The sequence below is a fragment of the Colobus angolensis genome, unplaced genomic scaffold (assembly GCF_000951035.1).
Source record: "Colobus angolensis palliatus isolate OR3802 unplaced genomic scaffold, Cang.pa_1.0 Scaffold164, whole genome shotgun sequence".
Lineage (NCBI taxonomy): Eukaryota > Metazoa > Chordata > Mammalia > Primates > Cercopithecidae > Colobus > Colobus angolensis.
Genome location: NW_012114755.1, coordinates 818,614 through 843,150, shown reverse-complemented (window position 1 = coordinate 843,150; position 24,537 = coordinate 818,614). Strand labels below are relative to the sequence as shown.

Sequence of the window (24,537 nt, the reverse complement as noted above, 5' to 3'; positions counted from 1 at the left end):
GTAGCGCGCGGTGCCGGGGAGCCGGAATTGAGCCGGGTGGGGTGGTGACTCCGGAGAACGCAGGATCCCAAGGAGACAGAGAGGACGAGAGCTGGAGGGGGATCCGGAGAGCGGCGGAGGCGCTCCGAGAAGGGTGGAGTAGGACATAGGGGGCACACCTGGAGGGGAGACGGGCGGGGGTGGCCAGGATCTGAGCTGGAGCCTGGGAGCCCGGAGGCCAGGCAGGTGAGGCGGGAGACCCGGAGGTGGGGGTGAGGTCCGGTTAGTGGGAGAGATCCGGAGGTGTTAAGTTCTGAGCTGGGCTGAGAAGGTAGGCTGGGAGGGGAGACAGGCTCTCAGTGGGAGACCCAGCGTGGTCAGCTGGCGGGGTAAGCTGAGGGAGGACCCAGGGCCAGGTCGAGAGCCGGCAGGGTTGGGGGCTCCCTAGGCGGCAGGCCTAGGGTGAGGCTGTTTTTTTTGTTTTGTTTGTTGTTTATTTTCTGTTTTTGAGACTGAGTCTTGCTCTGTCACCCAGGCTGGAGTGCAGTGGCATGATCTGGGCTCACTGCAACCTCCACCTCCCGGGTTCAAGCGGTTCTCCTGCCTCAGCCTCTTGAGTAGCTGGGATTACAGGTGCGCACCACCACGCCAGGCTAACTTTTTTATTTTTAGTAGAGATGGGGTTTCACCATGTTGGTCAGGCTGGTCTCGAACTCCTGACGTCGTGATCTGCCCGCCTCAGCCTCCCAAAGTACTGGGATTACAGGCATGAGCCACCGCACCCGGCCTGAGGCTGATATTAAGAAGTGAAGTGGGATGCAGGTGGAGATGAGGAAGAGTCTGGTGGGGAGTTATCTCAGAAGTGAGGCCAGCACAGGCTGAGCGCAGCCCAAGGGTGAGAGGGTGCCCACCGAGAAGACGCCGCAGTAAGGCCCTAGGCCACGACCGAGGGGTGCCTCCGATGGGGGAAGCCCCTCCCTGGGGGTCACCAGAGCCATGCTGTCCCGCAAGGGCATCATCCCCGAGGAGTACGTGCTGACACGCCTGGCGGAGGACCCTGCCGAGCCCAGGTACCGCGCCCGCGAGCGTAGGGCCCGCTTTGTGTCCAAGAAAGGCAACTGCAACGTGGCCCACAAGAACATCCGGGAGCAGGGCCGTTTCCTGCAGGACGTGTTCACCACGCTGGTGGACCTCAAGTGGCCACACACGCTGCTCATCTTCACCATGTCCTTCCTGTGCAGCTGGCTGCTCTTCGCCATGGTGTGGTGGCTCATCGCCTTCGCCCACGGCGACCTGGCCCCCAACGAGGGCACTGCTGAGCCCTGTGTCACCAGCATCCACTCCTTTTCGTCTGCCTTCCTTTTCTCCATTGAGGTCCAAGTGACTATTGGCTTTGGCGGGCGCATGGTGACTGAGGAGTGCCCGCTGGCCATCCTGATCCTCATCGTGCAGAACATCGTGGGGCTCATGATCAACGCCATCATGCTTGGCTGCATCTTCATGAAGACTGCCCAGGCCCACCGCAGGGCCGAGACCCTCATCTTCAGCAAGCACGCAGTGATCGCCCTGCGCCACGGCCGCCTCTGCTTCATGCTGCGTGTGGGCGACCTCCGCAAGAGCATGATCATCAGCGCCACCATCCACATGCAAGTGGTGCGCAAGACCACCAGCCCCGAGGGTGAGGTGGTGCCCCTCCACCAGGTGGATATCCCCATGGAGAACGGTGTGGGTGGCAACAGCATCTTCCTGGTGGCCCCGCTGATCATCTACCACGTCATCGATGCCAACAGCCCACTCTATGACCTGGCACCCAGCGACCTGCACCACCACCAGGACCTCGAGATCATCGTCATCCTGGAAGGCGTGGTGGAAACCACGGGCATCACCACCCAGGCCCGCACCTCCTACCTGGCCGATGAGATCCTGTGGGGCCAGCGCTTTGTCCCCATTGTAGCTGAGGAGGACGGACGTTACTCTGTGGACTACTCCAAGTTTGGCAACACCATCAAAGTGCCCACACCACTCTGCACGGCCCGCCAGCTTGATGAGGACCACAGCCTACTGGAAGCTCTGACCCTCGCCTCAGCCCGCGGGCCCCTGCGCAAGCGTAGCGTGGCCATGGCCAAGGCCAAGCCCAAGTTCAGCATCTCTCCGGATTCCCTGTCCTGAGCCATGGTGTCTCGGGCCCCCCACACGCGTGCGTACACACAGACCGTGTGGTATGGTATGTAGCCCAGCCAGGGCCTAGTGTGAGGCTGGGCCAGCCTCAGCTCAGCCTCCCCCTGCTGCTCATCCAGGGTGTTACAAGGCACTTGTCACTATGCTATTTCTGGCCTCAGCAGGAACCTGTACTGGGTTATTTTTGTCCTTGCTCCTCCCAACCCAATTCAGGACTGCCTCACCCCTCTCCCCTGCCCAAGGCTGCAGAGGCTGTGGGAGGTGCTGGGCCCTAAAGCTGTGTGTGCAGCCAGTCCTGGCTCCCCACGATTGACCAGCCACACACTGGGCAGGTGGCTGGGGAAGAACAATCCCCTGAGGGCTGCTGCTTTGCTTCTTTGGCTTCAAGAAATGCCTGTGGTCAGGCCCCAGCTCTCCTTGGTCCCTGAAAAAGCACCCGGCTAAGGGTTGGGCCTAGCCTACAGTTGATGAGAGAGCGTGTTCCCACTGGAGGATTGGTGCTGTGAAGCCTACACCGACAGGGACAGCCTGGGGCTGACGGGGCTCCCCTCCGAGGGCCAGTTTCAGGGCTGGAAGGGGAGGAAGCACGGGAAGGTGACCTGAGGAGGCTTGGCTTTGCGGAGCCCGCTCAGGCACAGGGAGGAGGAGATGCCAGTGCTCCTGCCTTTTGCCACATCGGCCTCCTGCAATGAGGGCTCTGTGGGCTGGGGCTACCGCCCCTGCCTACTTCCCACCTGTCCCCAGAGGCTGAGGAGAGGGTGTCCTGTGCCCACCACACATGATTAAGGCCTCAGGCCCAACTCTGGTCCTGGCTGTACAACAGTGGCTGCCACTCACTTTGTCCAGAGGGTGGCTTGGAGTTGAGTGTCTTTGGGTTGCTGGAAAAGGTGTGGGAAGGTTCAGGATGGTGGGAGGGAGTGAGGTCCCTGAGGTGAAGAGGCCCTTGGTCCTGACGGGTTTGACCTGCGCCTGGACCCTTGGAGCAGTGTTGTGTGAACTTGCTTCGAACTCTGCCTTCTCCGTTGTCAATAAAGCCTCCCCCTCATGACCTAAACTCTGGCTTTTCTTGCTGGGGAAGCAGCAAGCATGCTGGTGGGAAGGGAGGCAGGGACTGGCAGCTGCCACCCCCTTCAAGAGGCGCCACAGACCCTAGCACGGAGGCCAGGGGAGGACGGAAGGCTGGCACCTCTTCCCCCAGCTCAGGGGAACTTTCCCCCTCCTGCCTCAGGTGGCCCAGCCCTGTCAGCCTGTCTGGCCAACTCAGCCTTTGGGCACGCACTAGGCTCTGTAGGCTCTGCAGCCCTGGGTTCTGTCTCTACTCCCAGGGACCTGCTGGAAGGGAGGAGTGCCCAGGGAGAGGGGTAGAGGTGTCATAGGCATTACTGTAGTAATTGGAGCCCTAGCTCTCGAGCCAACTGCCTGGGTTCGAATCCTGGCTCTAGCTGTATGACTTTTGTCACGTAACTTAACCTCTCTGTCTCAGTTGCCTCATCTATAACATGGATGCTAATAGTACCTACCTCATAGAATTGTTTTGGGAGTAAACGAAAAACATGTAAAATGCTGAAGTGCCTGGTCTACAGTAAGTGCTCAATAAATGTTAACTGTTGTGATTGCTGCTGAATCAGCTACATGATGAGAAAACTGGCCAAACAAGTGTTAAAGAGAGACGGTGCTTTTATTTTGCCCTTGGTCATGTTTATTTGCCGGGTCTTTCTTTCCACACCGTGCCCCCTTCCCAGCTGAGACCATGATTTTAGGGGCTGTGGCAATGCCTGTGACCTGGTCTCCTTGTCTCCATCTCACCCACTGCAATCCATCTGCCACGCAGCCTCCAGGGTGGTCTTAGGAGGGTGGGTCACCCCCCACCCCCACCATGAAATACCTTCGGTAGTTCCCCATCACCTCTGGGTCAAGGCTAGCTTCTTAGCCAGCCAATTCGGGCTGTGACTGCCTCTCCGGCTTTATGGCCCACTGTTTTCTTGCTAGAAGTCTGCACTTGCCCACCCACTTCCCTGGGTACCTCGCTGTCCTATCCCTCCTGGCACATAATGTTGAGCTTCCTACCTCCCAGACCTTGCTTATGTTATTCCCTTGGCCTGGACTGCCCAGGCCTCATCTCTGTCTGTTGAAATCCATAAAAATCCAGGCTGAATGATGCCTCCTCGAAACCTTCCCTGATTTCTCTGGAAAGGAAGGTCCCTTCCCTCTGCTGTGCTATGGGCATTCTCCTTTTGCCTACGTTTAGGGGTCTCTCTCCCCATCCCCAAGTCCATGGCTTCCTGAGGTCAGGGACTGGGACTCAGCACTGTGGCTGGCTTACACGGAGTAGGTGCTACATGAATGAAAAATGAATGAATGAATAACGGATGGCGTACAGGACAAAAAGTCAGGGTTATTGCTACAGTGTGAGGCCTGCAGACAGGGCATCAGTGAGGGTCTGTCCCAGGTGGCTCCAGAGGCAGGGCCAAGGGGCCAGGAAGTTGTCGCTGCTGGTCTGAGCTCTAAGCTGCCCCCTCCTGGCACCCATGCAGTCCCCAGCGCTAATTCCCTTCCTTGCAGAGCTGACCCATTTCTGGTTTAGAGGGTGAAGGGGTGAAAGCTACTCAGAGTCAGCCTAGCATTCTAGGAGGCTGGCTCTTGCGACTCAGCTTGGCTGCCCTTAAGGCCAAGGAGAAGGGCCAGACTCACTAATAAGGACCTGCTGGCAGCACCATCCTTGGAGCCCCATCCAGAGTAACCTTCCTCCACCTGCCAGGGACCTTAAGCTGCTGGTGAGTGTGAAGCCCACAGAACTGAGGGCTTAGCGCCACCTGCTGGCCACAAAGAAGACTTACTTCAGCAGAGAAAATCAGGGCCACTGATCCCAGGTTTTCCACCAAACCTTAGGGAGACCCCCAGCCTTAAGGCATAACCCAGGGCGGGGCTGGAAAGCTCCAGGCATAGAGAGGCAGTTTGACCAAGCCTCCCTCCTCTGCGAAGGTGTTCTTGCCCACTGATGGTGCTAACTCCATCTGGGGGTACCCTTTCTCTATGGCACTAGCCTCAACTGGACAAAGAAGTTCACCTGAGTGCTACTCAGCCCAGCAGGAACTTCTGTGATAATTTTGTTTGTGATATTCAGCCTCCAGGACTGCATTCATTAGTCATCACATGACAGCAGAGGAAGCAGTCCAGCCCATCCACATGCTATGTGCAGAGCTAGCTCGACTACAGGGACCCTGAAAAGGAGAAGGGAATTACCACGTGTCACTGTGGCCCAGCAGGACTATGAGAGAAGCACCATTCTCCTTTGAGTTTGTAGATGAGGAAACAGGATCAGAAAGCGTGGTGTCTTTGACCATTCAGGCTTCTATAACAAAATACCATAGACTGGGTGGCTTATAAATAATAGACGTTTATTACTCACAGTCTGGAACCTGGGAAGTCCAAGATCAAGGTGCCCGTGGATTCAGTGTCTGCTGAAGACCTGCTTCTTAAATGGCTGTCTTTCCCCTGTAACCTTACATGGTGGAAGGTGTGAGGGAGCTCTCTGGGGCCTTGTTACACAAGGGCACCAATCCCATTCACGAGGGCTCCACCCTCATCACCTAATCACCTCCCAAAGGTCCCACTTCCAAATACCATCACCTTGGGCATTAGGATTTAACATGTGCATTTTAGGGGGACACAGACATTTAGCCTATAGCAGGAGGTAATTTGCCAAGATCTCACAGCTAGTAGGAGGAAGTTCCAAGATTTCAGTCAAAGTCTGTCTAATGCCACAGCCCTGCTCTTCCCTCCCCCTCTTTCCCACAGCACACAATCCCAGTGACCCAAGCTCCAGCTTTTAGTAGGGCTGCACTTGTTGCGTCACATTCACCACAGGGAGAAAGCTGTCTCCAGACCAAGGGCAAGAGGGAAGGTGGAACTCAGCAAGCCCCTGGGCCTACCTGAGATCCCAGATTGGAAACTGGCAGCAGGCTTGGCTGTTCTGTGACAGCCTAGATTGTGTCCAAAACACCTATGGAGTCAGAACAATCTCATTGGCACTTTTTCTGGCCCACGTGCATGGTGAGCCCTCCATCTTCCTCCTCCTCACAGGAACACTGGGGTCTTTGCCTTCCAGGCTCTTCTCCCAGCCAGTCATTTGGGCACATCTGCTACCCATCTGTCCCCAGCTCATATCAATGGTGTAAGATGTGTCCTGGGCCTCAGTCCTGAGCTTCAGAGGGAAGGCAAGCCAGGCCACCCTCTTCCTGTGTGCTAGTCTAGAAAATCTAGCCCACTCGCACACTAGAACCTGCCCAGGCCAAACACCTGTGGATTTGGCATCTCCAGCCATGTCACCATGAGACCCACCCAAGCCCCACTAATGTGCACCTCTGGCCCTTCTGCTGGAGAGGACTCATGCAGCTTCTCCAGGGCCCATACTTTCTCCACAGGCAGGAGGCTCTGTCCATCTGAGCTCCTTCCCCACATCTTTTTCTAGGGAGAACTTTCCCAGGGAGCTTGCATTCACAGGAGGAGAGCCACCCTGACACTCCACAGGTCTCTGGGCTCCCCAGGGCCTCTGAGGTCTCCCCAGGCCCAGATATCAGACACTCTGTGTTGTACCAAGTGTCCAGATAACTTTAGAAAGAAGATGAATTCCGTTCATCAAAGTCATGTTGACCTCAGGTCCAAAGAACAACAGATTGATTCCAGCTTGAAAGAAGCTGGGGAAAGGAAGAACAGTAGGGTTAGTCGGAACTGGGCCAGAAGTGCCTTTTGTTGTGCTGGATTCTGGGTTATTGGCAGCCCCCCTGCCAGATCTACCCACCTAGGGCACTGACTCTTTATGGGAGGGGAAGCAGGTGCTACCCACACCCTATTCTAGTTCCACTCTGGGCAGGTCCAACTCTGGAGTGATGTGAAGAGCAGGCTGCCTGGACTGGCCAACCTGGGTCCAGGAGTGTGACCTTCTCCCTTTCCCCTGACCTCAGTTCCTGGCAGGCACCAAGGCCAATGAGTGGAACGAGTAATACAAAGTGCCTGTGCAACTCCACAGCTTATTACCTTCAGTGGGGGAAGAAACAATGTTTGGGTATGCAGCACAGGTTGGCACTACCTAGAAGCTGTCTATAGCTTATAGGATCCAGTTAACCCTTTTGTTAGTCACACAGCTCCCCTTCATGAAATACTGTTCCCTGCAGCACAAATATGTCCCAATCTCCTCCTCCCCAGATCATCAGCACCCAACTGAAGCAAACCAGACTTTGGGTAGTCTTTCCTCTGTTTACTCTTGACTTCATTTGATCAATTCCAATTTTTTTCATAATGCCATTATTATTGGGGGAAGGGGAGTAACTTCAAGGTAATCCAGAGAGAAGCAAATGCAACACAGTTCTGACTGTGATGCAGATTCCTTTTTGTTAAATGCCAACTGTCTCCTTGGTTTCCCATTCACCTGGGAAGTAGAAGAATAAAAATCATTCCACAGTTCCATCCAAGGAGGGCAGCTCCAACAGTGTGCTCTTGAGCAGGCTGTCTGGGTCCTCAGGAAAAGTCATTCCAGTTACTCACGCATTCTCTGAGAAACCTTGTCATCTCTGCCATCTGTCTCTGTGTAGGAACTGCCAAAGTCCTTCAGTTCCCCATCTCAAATAAGCGGTGAATGGGTTACTTCCCTCATTCGAATCCTTCAGTCCCTCCTTGTGTCAGTTTGGATCTTCCAAGAAGCAGCTTTCAAGACGAAGTCAGAAGTACAAGTGAGTAATTAGGGGTGGTTCCATGAAAGATAAAGGAGAGAGACTGTAGTGGGGAAAACCTCAGACCACAGTGCAGGCTGACTGTGAAGGGAGAGGCAGGGGGAATGAGGGAGGACTAAGGTGAGCCTCAGGCTACAGTATAGTAAGTCCTCATTTAATGGAGTTGATAGGATCTAGGAAACTACGACTTCAAATAAAATAATGTGGAACAAAACCAATTTTCCCATAAGCTAATTGCTATAAGAAAGAATTAAGTTCACAGCATATTTCTGGTCATAAAACACATCAAACTTCTAAATAAAGACCAAACACTTCAATATTTAACACTGAAATAAATGTTTACATATACATTTAAGAATGATTACTATGCCAGGCACAGTGGCTCATGCCTGTAATCCTCGCACTTTGGGAGCCCAAGGCAGGAGGATAGCTTGAGCTCAGGAGTTCGAGACCAGCCTGGACAACATTTTGTAGTGAGTTTTATCTCTACAAAAACACCAAAAAAATTAGCCAGGCATGGTGACCTGCGCCTGTAGTCCCAGCTACTCAGGAAACTGAGGTGGGAGTATTGCTTGAGCCCAGAAGGTAGAGGTTGCAGTAGGCCAAGATTGTGCCACTGCACTCGGGCCTGGGTGACAGAGTGTGAGACTTTGTCTTGAAAAAAAAAATTACTAAAAACAAATAATTATTCACCCAATGATTCCAGTTTAGAGTTGTGGGTGGCCAGAGCCTATCCCAGTGGCTCAGAGCACTAAGTGGGCATCAACCCTGGAGAACTCGGCATCCGGCTGTAAGGCATGCTCACACCCACACCCTCACTCAGACTGGCACCATTTAGACATCCCAATTTACTGAAAGTGCTCATCTCTGGGATCTGAGAGGAAACCAGAGTACCTGATGAAAACCCATGCAGAACATGCAAACTCCACACAGACAGTGGCTCAGGTTGGGAATTGATTTTTTTTCCATCAATGTGATAACAAAATGACATCAAACAAAATGATGTTATTCTAGCACCTAATATACAACTCTGAGAAAATCGTGGCCGCCTCAGATCCCTGAGATAAGCAGCTGGAGATCTCGGGATATAGTTCAGTATTCCAGCATCAGCTCCCAACACAGAGCTCCTGCCTTGCTCAGTCAATGGCAGGAGCAGTCTGAGGAGAGCAGCGCACCAGCTGGAATACTGAAGCAGATCCCTGAGATCTGCAGCTGGAGCCCGTCAGCTGACTGTACTCCCCACACAGGCTCTCTCTTGAAGGGGGCCTCAGAGGCACATCTCTGTGGCTACCACACTCCTTTTGGTCAAAGCTCAGGTTCCTGAGGAGTTGTAGCACTTAGCTTATGCTGTGTTAACAAAGCCAGTATAAAACAGTGGCTTTAAAAAACATTTTAAATATTAATGTATTAATAAAAATTAATATTTAAAATGTTTTACATATTAAAAGTATTTTCCAAGTATTTGAGTGTTGGCTCTGCCAGCTCTGCTGATCTCAGATTTGCTCACATGGAGTCAGGTGGCTGTCATCTAATCTAGCCTGGCCTCCACTGGAGCAACAAGGATGTGGCAGCCAGCATCTCTCACCCTCCAGCAGGCTAGTCTGGACCTGTCCTTCTCTCAGCACCATTAGAAGCACACAAGGAAGCAAATGAAGACACACAAGGCCTCTTGGGGCCTACACTGGGAACTGGCACGCCTTCACTACTGTCTCCTTATGTTGGCTGAAAGACATCACATGGTTGGAGGCACTGCAAAGTTACACAGCAATGGACATGAATGCAGGGAAGGGTGAGGGATTGGAGTCATCTTTTCAAACAACTACAGAATCCAGCTGATCATAAAGGATTTGTTTTCTTTTTCCATAAGCATCATTGCTGATGTTGGGGTTATCAGCAATAAACTGATAGTTTTACAGTCTCACCAATGCACCACAACGTAACAGTCTCTCATTGCCCAAGGTATCACCTGAAGTTCTTTTGTCTCACAACCAAGAAAATTAAGGAGCATGGAGCCCAAAGGTGAAGTTGGAGCAAAAGTTTAAAAAGTGAAAAAAGAAAGCTCCCCACTGCCAAGAGGGGGCCCAAAAGAGTGTTGCCATTTCACATTTGAATGCAGAGGCTTTTGTAAGAAATTGATGACTGCTGGGCATCTCATTTGCATAAAGCATGAATTTATGGTAGTTCTACCCTGTCCTCCCAGTGTGCATGCAGGCCTTTAGCTTGAGTTACTCCATGTGGCTTTGTTCCCCTTACTGCGCATGTCTCAGGGGAAGGAATTTTCCATTGTGGGCATCTCTGGGCAAGTCTCCTGTGTAGTCTTTCTTACCTAGGCAGTTGTGGACATGTCTAAGACAAGCCTCCCTGTACAAATTCTTTTATCTGTGTCTGCAGTTTGATTTTTCAAGCTGTTCTTTTGTTTGGAAGAATTTTACTGAGGACCCACCCTAACTGCCTGCCTGACTGGTTTCTTCCTTCCTCCTCTCTCATTCCTGCTTCAGGAGTGGAGAGCCCAACTGCTGTTGGGGAAAGTGGATGATGACCGCTCCTGGCTGCTTCCTGCTGGAAGGGGGCGTCGTTGGGGTTACAGCAGTTAGGGCTCCTCCTGAGATTAGTCTAAGGGTCCCCAGAAGAATGGCGTGTCTATGCATGTTCCATCTGCAGCACCATTTGGAGTTTAACAGTCTCTAAGTGAGTGGAAACAATGTGAGTTACAGTATTGAATATACAAAGTCCAAACATTAGTGCAAAACACATGAGCAAAAGGGGGCCTAATAAAGGAGCTAACCAGTTCCACAAAGAAGATTGGAATCCATTCAGGAGGGATTGTAGCCAACTAGGACTAGAGCCCGCACTTTCTCTTAATCTGTCAACGTTCTAATTTGATCTTTTTTTTTTTTTTTTGGAGACAGAGTCTAGCTCTGTCACCCAGGCTGGAGTGCAGTGGCGCGATCTCGGCTCACTGCAAGCTCCGCCTCCCGGGTTTATGCCATTCTCCTGCCTCAGCCTCCCGAGTAGCTGGGACTACAGGCGCCCGCCATCTCGCCCGGCTAGTTTTTGTATTTTTTAGTAGAGACGGGGTTTCACCGTGTAGCTCAGGATGGTCTCGATCTCCTGACCTCGTGATCCACCCGTCTCGGCCTCCCAAAGTGCTGGGATTACAGGCTTGAGCCACCGCGCCCGGCCTCTAATTTGATCTTTAAGCACCTGTACATTCTCTTCCACTTGACTAGAGGTGTTGATCTAGAAGTGACATGCTTCTTTTTAAAACTGCACAGGTACCCCCTACTTTGGCCATAAGGATGTCTATTTTGTATAACTACTGAGGCTAAAGAGTTTATGGATTGTTGTTGTGCTTCTATGGCTTCTACTGTTGGCTTCTGCCCTCATTGCATCATAACAGAAATATTAAGTACTGATCTTTCAAGGACAGGAATACCAGCAAACCAGAAGAGGCCTCTGGCTATAGAATCCCCTATCCCTGGTTTTTCTAAGATAAGATTGTCATGTGCAGGTCCTACCCAATCTTCTCTTTCAGTTAAGTCTCCATACGAGGGCATGGAAATGATAGACCTCTTTGTTCAGCTCATCTGAGATAGCACACTTGCTAGAAAAGAGGCTAGGTTAGGGATGTCCCCAGATGATGCTGCCATATCAGTGGAATTTAAACATAATAGGTCAGGAACCACTGCCATGATAGTGCAGGTTCCCTTCCAGTGCCTAGGGAGGATTAAGTCCACAAAAGAAATAAAGCCCTGTCCCCTGAAGGGCCAGTGCTAAGTTGTAGCTTGTGAGAGACACAGGCAGATCTTTCTCATATCTTAGAAGCTTCCCCCTCTTGCATATAATAGGAGCATCTTTGGGATGGGGATATCCATACTCAGGATAGTCACTCACGATGCCATTTGGAATTTTACATGCTAAATGAGAAGAGTCCACCTGATAAATTGAGTTTTTTGTTTTGTTTTGTTTTTTTGAGACAGAATCTTACTCTGTCACCCAGGCTGGAGTGCAGTGGCACAATCTTGGCTCACTGCATCCTCTGCCTCCTGGGTTCAAGCAATTTTCCTGCCTCAGCCTCCCAAGTAGCTGGGCCTACAGGCGTGCACCACCACGCCTGCCTTTTTTTTTTCTTTTTGTATTATTAGTACAGATGGGGTTTCACCATATTGTCCAGGCTGGTCTTGGACTCCTGACCTTGTCATTTACCCAAGTTGGCCTCCCAAAGTGCTGGGATTACAGGCGCAAGCCACCGCACCTGGCCGACAAATGGAGTTTCAAAAGACCAGGGACACAAAACCAGGGTCACAATATGTCCTGGCCAATATCTCAGATAATCCTTGAGGCAGGGGCTGTCAGTCCAGAAGTCTCCTGTTCTGTTTACCCACAGATTTGTAGGCCACTACTACTAAGCATCATACAGGGGGTCTGGAATTCCATGAGGGTGCATGTCTGGGAAGGCCCAGAGCCTGCCATTCCCAGCAGGACTTCCAACCAGGAGGAGAGGCTGAATTCTGAAAGCCTCCCCCAATATGGCTTCCAATTTTCTTAGATCATCCTTATTATGTCTTTTTCTCCAAACCTCCGAGCTTTCAGCAATTACGAGTATGGTGTTATAATATTTGAGATCTCCCAGGTATGGTCCTTTTCCACTGCTTTTAAAACAGGAGGAGGCATTTGCTATTACCCAGCCAACTTTTCCTAGCCTGAGGGTGTGAAGCTTATCTTTGGGGAAAGTATTTTCTGGTACCAGGGAGGAAATGCTTTCCTGGGAGGAGTTAGTTACTCAGTTGAAAGTGTTCCCATACCATGTTCCATTTATGCCTGACAAGTCTTTAATGGCTAAAGGTAAAGCTAACAAAGGGAATCCTAAGACAGTAAATACCAGGTCATCAAGAGGTTCCTTAGTGTTACTGAACTGAGCAAACCGCTCAGGACAGACCCAGGAATTAGTCCTGTATAAATGGGCCATGACTGACACCATAGAGGCTAAAGGGTGTGATGTATTACCAAACCCAATCAAAAGTCCTAGCAGACTTGGCCCCACTGGGTAGCGGCTGCTTTAAATGAGGGGCCATCGTTGCTTTGGAAGTACTTAGGGAGCCCAAAGCAAGGAATTATTTAACTAATTAGTATTCTCACCACCTCAGAGGCCTTTTCTGTTCGGCACGGGAAGGCCTCTATCCAGTTAATGAAGGTATCCACCCACACCAAAAGATATTGAATGCCATTTATTTGGGGCATATGGGTGAAGTCTATCTACCAGTCCTCCCCTGAGTAACTTTCCATACTCTGAGTGTGGTGGGGAAGAAGCCATCTATTAAAGCGATTGTTTTTAAGAGGGTTTCACAAGCATTAACGACCTATTTGACCATTTTTAGTAGATTTTCTCCTGAGAACAATCTCTGGACACATTTATGTCTTATGCTTTCCTAAGTGAAAGGCTCAGTGGAGGATTTTAAGAATCTTCCATTGGCTGGAGGCTGGCAAGCGTACTTTGCCATCTTCTGATTGTAACCATCCTGAGGGTTGAACAGTCTACCCTGGAGAGGTGGCCCATTCTATCTCTGTAGGGGAATAATGAGGCTTTATTTCCCTTATGTAGGGAAATGTAGGAAAATCAGAGGCGTCTCAGGTGTATTGGGACCTTGGGGCCTTCTTACTGCTGACTTTGCTCTTTGGTATGATAGCCTGTTTCCTTTGGTTATTTCATCTGCCCCCTTCTGATGCCCTCTGCAATGTCTTACTGCTAATTCTCATGGGAGGAATACTGAGGATAATAGCCTGTTGATGTCTTAATGGTATTTAATGGAAGACCCATTAGCGGTGAGGAAGTGCCTTCCCTTCCAGATGGCAGCATGGGCAAGGAGAACTAGAAAGGTACACTTGGAGTCAGTATAAATGTTAGCTGTCTTTTCTGTGCTTAGTTCAAGTGCTCTTGTGAGAGGGATCAGCTCAGCTGATTGAGTACTTGTGCCTGGTAAGAGAGGCATATTTTCAATAATGTTATTTAGAGTGACTACTGCATATCCCACTTTACAGACTCCCTGTCCTACAAAAGAGCTCCCATCCATAAAGTGGGTCCAGTCTGGATTTTCTAGGGGAATTTCTTTGAGATTCTCCCTAGCGGCATAGGTTGTACTACAATCTGTTCACAATTATGTTCATTTTCTCCAGTTTCCTCTGGGAGGAAAGTGGCTGGGATCAGGCAAGGACAGATTTTTAACTGGACTGCAGATCCCTCTAGCAGCAAAGCCTGATACTTGAGGAGGCAGCTGTCTGTTAGCCAAAGACTCGCTTTAGAGGACAGCAAGCCTGCCACATTATTTATGTGAGGTACGAACAGGTTATTCCCCAGGGTTAATTTGGTGGCCTTTGGGACTAGCAGGGCCGCCACTGTAACTGCTTAGAGGAAAGCTGGCTATCCTTTAGCCTCCAAGTCAAACTCTCTACTTAAGTAACCTACTGGCTGTTGAGCTGGGCCTTGAACTTGAATTAAAACTCCCAGGGCCATTCCTTTCCTTTATGATACATAAAGATTAAAGGCCTTCCCTATGGAAAGACTAGGGGCTGGTGCTTTAAGCAAGGCTTATTTTAACTGATTAAAGGCCTTTTGACCTTCAGGTTCCCAGGTCAGGAAGTGAGTTTTAGCCACTTGAATTTATTTTATAAGGTGATATAAAGGGCAACCTATTTCATCATACCTGGGTATCCATAACCTACAAAAACCCGTAATGCCCAAGCATCCCTCAGCTGTTTGAGGGTTCTGGGGAGAGGAAGGGAAGAAATGGGCTTAATCCTCTCCTCGCCTAGTGCTCTTGTTCCCTTGTCACAAGGCCAGACCCAGGTACTTTACTGAAGTCTAACAGGGCTGAGTCTTAGATTTTGAAGCCTTATATCCCTTTCCAGCTAGAAAATTAAGGAGAGCCTCAGTGCCCTCTCAAGAAACTTCCTCAGTCGGGGCACAGAGGATAATGTCATCTACATATTGTAAAACTTTAACCTGAGGATGGGAGAATTCAAAGTGATCTCTTGACAATACTTGCCCAAATAGGTGGGGACTATCTCTAAATCTCTGAGGCAGTACCATCCAGGTTAACTGGGTTGTCTGATGGGAGGAGTCCTCAAAGGCAAACAAGTATTGGGAGTCAGGGTGTAAAGGTATACAGAAAAAGGCATCCTTTAGGTCCAGAACTGGGAACCATTTAGTTCCCTTGGATATTTGAGTTAGCAAAGTATAGGGATAGGGATCTACTAGATGAATCGGAACCATAGCCTCATTAATAAGCTAGAGCTCCTGAACTAGTCTCCATTCCCCATTGGATTTTTGCACCCCTAATACTGGGGTGTTTCAAGGGCTACTGCAAGGCCTAAGGAGGCCTTGTGCCTTTACATGATCAATGCTGGCTTCTAGTCCTTTTCTACTTTCTGGCATCAGGGGCTATTGTCTCTGGTTAGGAAAAAAAGTGGGATCCTTGAGGTGGATCCAGACTGGTATACTGGTTATAGCCCAGCCACTTCTTCCCTCAGTTGCCCAAACCTCTGGGTTAATACTGTTTTCCACTAAGGGGAGGCAGAGTTTGTCCTGGAGCCATAAGGATGGTGGCCCCCATACATGCTGGAATATCTCTGCCTAATAAAGGAGTGGGACTTTCAGGCATGATTAAAAAGGCCTGCGTAAACAGTAGGTCTCCCCAACTGCAGCTAATAGGTTGAGAAAAATATCAAGTTAAAGTCTTCCCTGAGATGCCCATCATGGTTGTGCTATGGGAGGAACGAAGGCCTGAACTGGAGAGGGAAACAGAGAGACTGGCTCCAGTGTCCAGAAAGAAGTCTATCTTCCTCCCTTCAAACTCCAGAATCACCTGGGGCTCCTGGGTAGTAACGCAGTCTGAGCCGCTGGAGCCAGGGAGTTAAGCCCCAGGACCCATCAGTCCTGCTGGACCATTTGTGAGACCGGCTCTGGACTCAGTGACTGACCCATGTCTCCTGGGACAGTCTGCCTTCCAGTGGTCCCCACTGTATACTGGACAGGGTTGAGGTGGCTTCTTCTTGCTGCATGGGAGGTCCCTTTTGAAGTACCCGGGTTTGCCACATTGGTAGCAACTAGCAGGTGCACCTTGGGGATACTGGATTTTATACAAAGTGCCCACAAGAGTCTCTGCCTTTTTCCTCTCCTTCTCCTGGGCCTCCTCCTGGTCTCTATTATAAAAGACTAAGGTGGGTACCTTCAGGAGGTTTTCTAAGGTGCTATCTGGTCCCATGACCTGTTTCTCTAGCTTCCTTCTGATATCAGGGGCTGTCTTGAGTAATAGACTTGTCTTTCAAAATTAGCTGTCCCTCAATTGAATTATTTACATGAGGTATAAACATCCCTCACAGGAGACAGGAACATGTGTTTCAATACAGCCTCTCTCAGCCTTTCCAAAAAGGCTGAGGGAATTTCATCTAGTTTTTGATCTATCATGGAAAGTTTGGGGTAATTAAGAGGCTTGGCTCTGGTCCTCCGTAAGCCCTCTAATAAGCACATTTGAAAATGTTTTATTTGCCACTCATCTAAGGTACCACTGGGATCCCAATTATGTTGTTCAAGGGGCACTGCCTCCCTTCCTATTGGGTATGTAAATGCTGGTTCTTTCTCACCTTCTTTCCTTATTGAGCAACTATAGAAGACATGTTGTTCATCTCTGAATTTTTCTGCTGCCTGCAGGGCTACCTGTTTCTCTGCAGTAGTTAGAGTTTAAGAGCAACATAACATCACTCCAAGTAAGGTCAAACACCTGAGTTAGGTTTTGGAAAGCCTCTATATATCTATCAGGGTCACCAGAGAACTTGCCCAGGTCCCCCTCTATTTGCACAAGGTCCTGTAATGAAAAGGGAACTTGGACCCTAGTGGCACCATGTCCATCAGGCATTTACTGCAGGGGTAACAGTAAAGTTGGGGGTTGGGAGGGTAGAACTGGAGTTGTTGATGATGTGGCTGAAGGAGGTCCCAGAGAGTGGGGAGAGGAAGGACTGGGGCATCCAGGAACTGCATCCAAGTGTTCCCTAGGGGTCTGTTTCTCAGACTTTGGGGAATTATCATCTGTGGACTTGCCTGATATATCTGTTAGGAGATCAGGGTACATTCCGTATCACACAAAGATCTGGGTTGTCTCGCAAGGCAAAGAAGGCTTGCACATAAGGAACCTCGGACCATTTGCCCTCCTGTCTGCAGAAAACATCCAGTTGTTGAATGGTATTAATATTAACACTTCCTTCAGGAGGCCAGGCCTCCCCATCCTGCAGCTGGTAAGATGGCCATGCCCGAGTGCAAAAGAATACAAGGCGCTCTTTCTTCAGAGTCTGAGTGTCAAAGGAGTTCCAGTGTTTCAGAATGCACTTGAGAGGAGTATAGGCTGAAGATGATTTGTTACACATCTAGAAAAAGAGGAGGAAAAAGGCATCCCTTAGTCTCCTTTGTCCTTCTGAAGTGACTGAGGGCAGAGAGAAAAATAGAAGGGGTGTCCCCCTTCTCCTCTTTCCTCCTGTATCCTCAGATTCCTAGTGACCATTATAGGTGCCGCCCATGGATCCAAGTATGACCTTCACCCATGAATCTGGAGGAGCTAGCTTGCGGTCACCTGCACAAGGCTCTAGCTCTCTGCCCTGCTGGTTTCCTAGACCTTCTTGGCCCATAAGGCTCCTGAGATTCCCTAGAACCCTGGGAGAGACTGTGCAGTAGTTGAATTTGGGCAAGACCCTTTAAGGAAGGGAACATCTTAGCTCTATCCTTACATCCTCTTACTACCACCTAGGCAAAGTTACGAATTTCTAGAGAATGAGACCAATTGATTTCTAAACATAAGATCCCTTTCTCACTTAGATGCCAATGTAGCTGTGTGCAGAACAGATGCCTCAAAAGAATGTAAAAATTGAATGGCTGTTCTCCCTCCGATGGGGATAACACTGAGGCTAAAATCTGTCTTGCCAGGGTGGCTTCCTCCTGGCTGTTGAATGGGGAGTTTTTCTGCTTACAAATAGGGCATGGGGCCTGATCACTGAATGAGGGACATAAGAGGTAAAGGAATCAGGGAACTAGAGGTTTCGGGCAAAGGACTGACAAGGCTTCTCAAGAGAAAAATCCCATCCCACTAGGTGGCACTGTAGGGTTTGAAATGTTAGGAAAAAACTGACTACAAATTCTTTCCAAGCAGCGGTCAGAAAGACAGGCTTGGGGCTTAATAGGCTGTCCCCATAATATGCTGTCCAGTAGAAAAAAACTAGTTTGTCTCATAGAGGGAAGGCTTAAATTCACTGGGCAATGCTGAGCTCTTACATGGAGGAAAAGCAACCCAAAGGAGAAAAGGATATTCACTTGGGGTGAAACATCCCCCTACACAGTGCCATGAATGTCTATCATTGGGGGAAAAAGGGCCTAAGTAAAGGTTTAGGCTGAAATATTGAAGCCCCCCTGTCTCAAGGAAATCACAAAAACAACAATTATTTGAGTTACATTCCCGGTTACTAAGACACTTGCTGACTTTGCTTAATAAGATTATCTCGCCAGGCTATAAAAACACCCACAACATTGCATACAAATAAGGAATAGGAGACATAGTAGCTGTGAAAAGCAAGGAAGAAAATGTAGTAGAAAAGTCTGGAAGTCCTGGTGACAACACCCTGACGGGCTGTTGGGACCTGGAGTTAGTCCAGGGGCCTTCAGGTAACACTGAGGAGTTGCCTCAAACAGAAACCTTCAGTTGCCCCAGGGCCTCCTTCTAGCCCATGTGACAGCTAGGTCCTCTGTGAAAGGAAACTGGATTGGAACAGAGCCAACATTCCCAACACCTGAGGGTGAAGGGGGACTGACAAAGTCCTCTCTAGCAAACCTGTCCCTTGAGTCTCATAAGGTTGGCAGCCACTCGAAAACCTTTTAACTGGCCCGGTGTTTTGTTCAGTCTTCAGGAAAAAATCTGAGGACAAGAAGCCTCTGAAATGAAAGTAAAGAGTTTGGAGGTCCGCTCCTACTCACCCTTCCAATGTTTCCCAGCCAATGCACCAAAATGTTAGTCTCGTCAATGCACCACCATGTAGCAGTCTCTTGTTGCCTGAGGCATCACCTGAAGTTCTTTGTCTCATGACCAAGAAAATTAAGGAGCGCGGACCCCAAGGATGAAGTTGAAGTGAAAGTTTAATAAGTGAAAGAAGAAAGCTCTCCACTGCAGAGAGGGGGCCCAAAAGAGGGTTGCCATTTCACAGCTGAATACAAAGGCATAAGGCACACATTTCTGGTAGCTCCACCCCATCCTCGTAGTGTGCATGCAAGCCCTTAGCTCAAGTTACTCATGTGGCTTTGTTCCCCTTACTGTGCATGTGTCAGGGGATGGAATTTTCGATTGTGGGTATGTCTAGGCAAGTCTCCTGTGTAGCCTTTTTTTAAATCTATGTGGCTTTGGGCATGTTTTAGGCAAGCCACCCTGTACAAGTTCCCTTATCTGCAGTTTGATTTTTCAGGCTGTTCTTTTGTTTGAAGGAAATTTACTGAGGGCCCACCCTAACTGCCTGCCTAACTAGTTTCTTCCTTCCTCCTCTCTTAATAGCACCTGAATATCAGAGTCAGAGAAAGGCAAGAAATATGACAACAGTCACAAATATCACAAGAAACATTTGAAAACCACTTTTTATCCAGTTTTCTCATTGGCTTAGATCCAACAGGAATAAGTCCTGTGAATCTAAATGGCCAACTTTAGACAAAGAGCCATTTTTCTTAATTGATTATTCCACTTCTCCTAAAGTATTTATAATGAGATGTACTAGCTGTTGTGCAGATTTTGCCTTGATAGGCCCATAAATAATTGAGGGCCCTTTTATTATCTAAAACTATTTTAACCAACACATTTTCACAGGTCTCTTGGGCCTCTAAAGCTTGAGCTGTTTTATTTACCATTTGGGCCACAGTCAGGGATAAAAATGTTTAGAAACATGTTTTAGTTTAGAAATACCTAGTGCGGGTTAGAAATTCTTAGTCAAACTAGTGAAATCTGATGGTAAGTTATTGATCAGATAAAGTATGAGGAATTCCCCTCTCTGAGCCATAGTTTCTAAATGTGTGAGAAAAACAAGCAGCCCACACATAGTTCAGGGCCTGGTCTGAACACTCAAGTCTGGTTCATTCACAGAGATATAATACTTGCTTAGTATGGAGAAACAGAGGGAGGCTTTACAACACATCACCCCAGAGTCACAAACCACCATACAAAGATCAGATGGCATGTGACAGCTAGGTCCTCTGTGAAAGGAAACTGGATTGGAACAGAGCCAACATTCCCAACACCTGATGGTGAAGAGGGACTGACAAAGTCCTCTCCAGCAGGCCTGTCCCTTGAGTCTCATAAGGTTGGCAGCAGCCGCCCTAAAAGCTTTTTACTAGCCCAAGACACAGGGCTGAACTTTGCTTTGGAGCCCCTTACCTTTTTCCAAGGAATCGAAACAATTAATAAAATCAATCCAACAGCAATTAATGAAATAAGCCACGAATGAGTGGGAAAGATATCTGTCTTCTCAGGTTCTGCAGAGAGAGAAGGAAAACATTAACAGGAAACCTACAGGCAAGGGCCAGAGAAACCACACAACTGCTGCTGGGATCTGTGTGGTCGTGTCATCCTCCTTGTCAGAGATTTAACCACCGCCCTCTACCACATGTCTCAGCGTCTCCATTCCTATCACATATACCTCCACACACCGAACAGTGTATGTAGCGCTTGCCAAAAATATGGAAGATGAACACCACATACCACGTAAGTGTGCCACCCGCATCTTCAAACCTTCTGTAATAGGACACCATCTTCTACTCCTATGTGCATACCACACAGACAACACCTCATACCATACATGCAAGGTATATTTCCATTTCATACTCCCAGTGGACACACATACCCTCCCTGCAGCCCTGCACCACCCATACACACTTCCTAGTCCTTACTTCCAAGAATAATTCCTCTCTCCCCAGGACCATCCTGGGCTCCATCCGGCATAGCCTGACCACATTCAGTGCCCCCAGTCACTCCCTGCCTTCTTTACTCCTCTCAGATCCAGGGAGATGCATTTTACCAGTAGAGTTACCCCTACCCAAGACCAGAGCTATGACCAGGGCATATGAGCTCAAAAAGCTCCACCCCACCAGCAGGAGTAGGTCTGCCGTGAACTGTGTTTTAAGGATCCAGTGTGCTTGGGGAAGGCACTGAGCATTTGCAGAACCACTCTACTGTAGCCTCCCCATCTTGGGACACAGCCCATAAAACAAGACTACTGGCCGGGCGCGGTGGCTCATGCCTGTAATCCCAGCACTTTGGGAGGCCGAGGCAGGCGGACTACCTGAGGTCAGGAGTTCGAGACAAGCCTGACCAACATGGAGAAACCCCGTCTCTACTAAAAATACAAAATCAGCTGTGCGTGGTGGTGCATGCCTGTAGACCCAGCTACTCAGGAGGCTGAGGCAGGAGAATCGCTTGAACATGGGAGGCAGAGGTTGTGGTGAGCTGAGATCACGCCATTGAACTCCAGCCTGGGCAACAAAAGCAAAACTCCAACTCAAAAAAAAAAAAAAGACAAGACTACTGATTCAGCCTCTACCAGCCTACCAGCCACCAGTTTACAGTGAACCTAGAGCCTGACTAGAAGGGCTGCTAGCAGGACTGGTCCCTGGCCCCTGATAGTACCTTATCCTCAGGGAACATGGGTAGGATACTGTCCCCATTCCCCTAGCAGCTGGCAGGTTCCCTATTTCAAGCCATATGGACCATCCAAAACCCTGAAGCTGCCATGAGCTGACAAGTCGCCCTGCTCCACCTGATGACTATGGTCGCCACTCTAGACCATCTTCTGCCCAGGTGTAGGGACCTAGGCTGGACTGCTGACTCTGGGGCTGAGCTAGGCCAGACCCCAGCTTGGTCCTTCCAGTCCCAGCTTTCTCTTCTTCCCCCTCAGTCCCCAGCTAAGACCCCGGGCTTTGTGGGAATAAATCTTATGTTATAGTCCCTCAAGGCAAGGAAGAGAAGAAATGTCTAGAAAGACCCTTACCAGAAAGACTCTGCCGAGGAGCAGTCAGGGTAAAGTTGATCCTCAAGGAAGTATGCAAGGACTCATGCCATATCACACATTGGTAGACAGTCCCAGGGTCTTCCTGAGAAGAGCTCAGCTTCAAGCAGCTAGTGATGTTAAATGTACCATCCATATTCTTGATGGTGGGACCAGTGATGATGTCCTCAGAAATCACTACGTGATGGGGAGACTTCTGGGTCCACTTCTCCCATGTTATATTAATATCCTTTGGGTAGAACCCACTTAACTCACACATATATTTGCCTTCATTCTCTTTCACCACCGCTTGATCCTGAAACAATCTGCTGGCTGGGGAAGCTGCCAGGGAAACAAAAGTCATACAGAGTTGGGCCCAGCAGCCTTTTATCCCTGCCACACCTTAAGCTAACTGGCTTCTACCATACCTTCACACCTGTGCATCACTGCTCCTGTAGCCAGATAAGACAAAAAACACAGGATGCCTACTCTTTTTAAAAGATGGGGACTCTGAGGCATAGATAATGCTGTAACCATGTCCAGCAATGAGCTGGAGATTTACAATATCAGACTGGGCACTCCTTAAGGGTAGGGAGGGATTAGCTTATTATCAGCCTGACATCTGACCCATGGCAAGCCTTCAGGACACGTGAGTGACTGAATGCAAGTCAGCTTGGGCTAAATATTCTGGGTATGTCGGTGCCAGTGCCAACTGGGTGTTGTGACCCCAACTCTCACAGCAATTTTGTAAAGCAGAGTTTTCTTAAGCTATGTTGTGCCACAGACACCTTTCATAATCTGAGGAAAGCCTTGGAACACTGTTGTGGTAGAGACTGCTAATTGCTCTTCAATTTCCATTCTGTGCATTTTTAGCTGGCCGTGACATATCCAGATTAAAGCTGTATCACCCAACCTCCACTGCAGGTATGTTTGGCCATGCAAACTCAGGGTCTAGTAGGTCTGGATTTAAGCAAAAGTGGCAAAAGCAACTTCTAGGACGTATCCTTAAATTAAAAGGATGTCTTAAAAGACTGTTTCTTTCTCTCTGTCTCCTTCATATTTCCTGCAGGATGTTTGGAATACTATGTGATGACTGGAGACGGATAGGCCATTTCCAAACACAAGGTGGATGATACATACTGAAGATGGCAGAGTGACAAGATAAAAGGATCGTGGGTCCCAGATGATCACAGAGCTAGCTGCCATATCTGCCCTTGGCTGGCTACATCAGTTCCGAAAGAAAAATAAACTGCCATTTCCAAAACCACTATTGACTTCCAGTTTTCCCTCTCACATGAGAGGTCATCGTTCCCACCCTATAATAAGAACAAAAGTTGAACAAATTGAAAATCAACCACTTTTCTCAGATTCTTCAGAGAATTGAAGTGACAGGGCAAACTGCGACTCAGAAAACTGGAGAAAGAAGGAGATTAAGAAAATTACAGCTAAGACAAAATTGCCTCATGCAGAAGCTGCTGGAGTCATAAACTGGTAGAAGTACTTAAGCAGTAACTCCGACAAACTAGTAAAGGATGAGTGTGGACTAGCTTGAGAATAAAAACCTCCTCAGGTTCTGGTCTTAGGGATGCTACCATACTTTCATGCGTTTTCATCCTTAGGACCCAGTCTTGGGGATGCTACCACACTGTCATGAGTTTTACTTCCAGGAACCCCAACAGATTCTCACAGTAAAGAGCCAAGAAAAATCTCCTCTTCTTTCTGGGGGATGGAAAGAAGTAATCATTTTAAAATACACCCAGATTATTCCCTCCATCTCGAGGGAAGATGTCAGAGCCTTATCTGACCTGGGAGAAGAAAATTAGCCAACTCCAGCTGTCTATAGCCTTTCTGTATCACTTAATAAGAGAGAAAAAGAAAAGGCTAAGAAACACTTCTGAAGGTCACAGTCCAGAGGCTCAGGCCACTAAAAGAATAAGATTTAATTATAAAAGTATAAATAGATTCTCCTCCAACACTTTACTACCACATCAACCGGGATCCAGTATAATAACAGAAAATTACAAGTGAGAGAGCTACAAGGCACAGACCCTATTTAAGGAGTTCATAAGGAAACTCAAAGACAATAGGAAAGGAGAGAAAAAAGCACTAGAGAAACTGAAATCTCTGGCACCTATAGCTATAATAAGCATTAAACGCAACCCAGCTCCTAGCCAAATTAACATAAAGCTTCATAATAAAAGCCTATTACCTGATACATAATATCTCTCTTTCAACTGAAAAATTACAAGACATGCTAAAAAGTACATAAAAACAAAGTAAACATCAGACCCAGACTCAGGTATGACACAGATTTTAGAATTATCATACAGGGACTTTTAAAAAACTATAATTAAAATGTTAACAGCACTAACAGAAAGAGCAGATAACATGCACAAACAGATGGGTAATATAAGCAGAGTGATGGAGATGCTAAGAAAGAACCAAAAGTGAATGCTAGAACTCAAAATATCATTAAAGAAATGAAGAATGCCTTGAGTGGGTTCATCAGTAGACTTGAAACTGACAAGGAGGCTGGGCGCGGTGGCTCACACCTATAATCTCAGCACTTTGGGAGGCTGAGGTGGGTGGATCACCT

General features: G+C 48.7%; 2 protein-coding genes across 4 annotated transcripts in view; one reads left to right on the top strand and one right to left on the bottom strand.

Annotated features, from left to right (window-relative positions):
* KCNJ11 (potassium channel, inwardly rectifying subfamily J, member 11) lies at window positions 1-3,816 on the top strand. 3 transcript variants are annotated; one of them, XM_011937437.1, is made up of 3 exons: window positions 1-225; window positions 991-1,049; window positions 1,221-2,524. In XM_011937437.1, exon 3 carries the CDS (start codon window positions 1,237-1,239, stop codon window positions 2,146-2,148), a length of 912 nt encoding a protein of 303 aa, XP_011792827.1. In that variant the 5' UTR covers window positions 1-225; window positions 991-1,049; window positions 1,221-1,236; the 3' UTR covers window positions 2,149-2,524. The 3 variants fall into 3 exon arrangements, with proteins under 3 accessions (XP_011792827.1, XP_011792826.1, XP_011792825.1); XM_011937436.1 differs by having other exon boundaries at window positions 200-225; window positions 991-2,524; XM_011937435.1 differs by lacking the exon at window positions 1-225 and having other exon boundaries at window positions 412-3,816.
* An 11,839-nt stretch (window positions 3,817-15,655) lies between these two features.
* The window catches only part of NCR3LG1 (natural killer cell cytotoxicity receptor 3 ligand 1), a gene marked incomplete at its 5' end in the record, with an annotated part of 24,594 nt that continues 15,712 nt past the window's right edge, over window positions 15,656-24,537 (bottom strand). The window contains 4 exon segments of the mRNA XM_011937432.1: window positions 15,656-17,006; window positions 17,008-17,303; window positions 20,336-20,433; window positions 21,945-22,283. Coding sequence (XP_011792822.1) covers window positions 16,799-17,006; window positions 17,008-17,303; window positions 20,336-20,433; window positions 21,945-22,283 — 941 coding nt within the window.

Excerpts from the sequence above, each read along its gene's own strand:
- KCNJ11 (XM_011937435.1), top strand. The coding sequence starts at position 976 with ATGCTGTCCCGCAAGGGCATCATCCCCGAGGAGTACGTGCTGACACGC.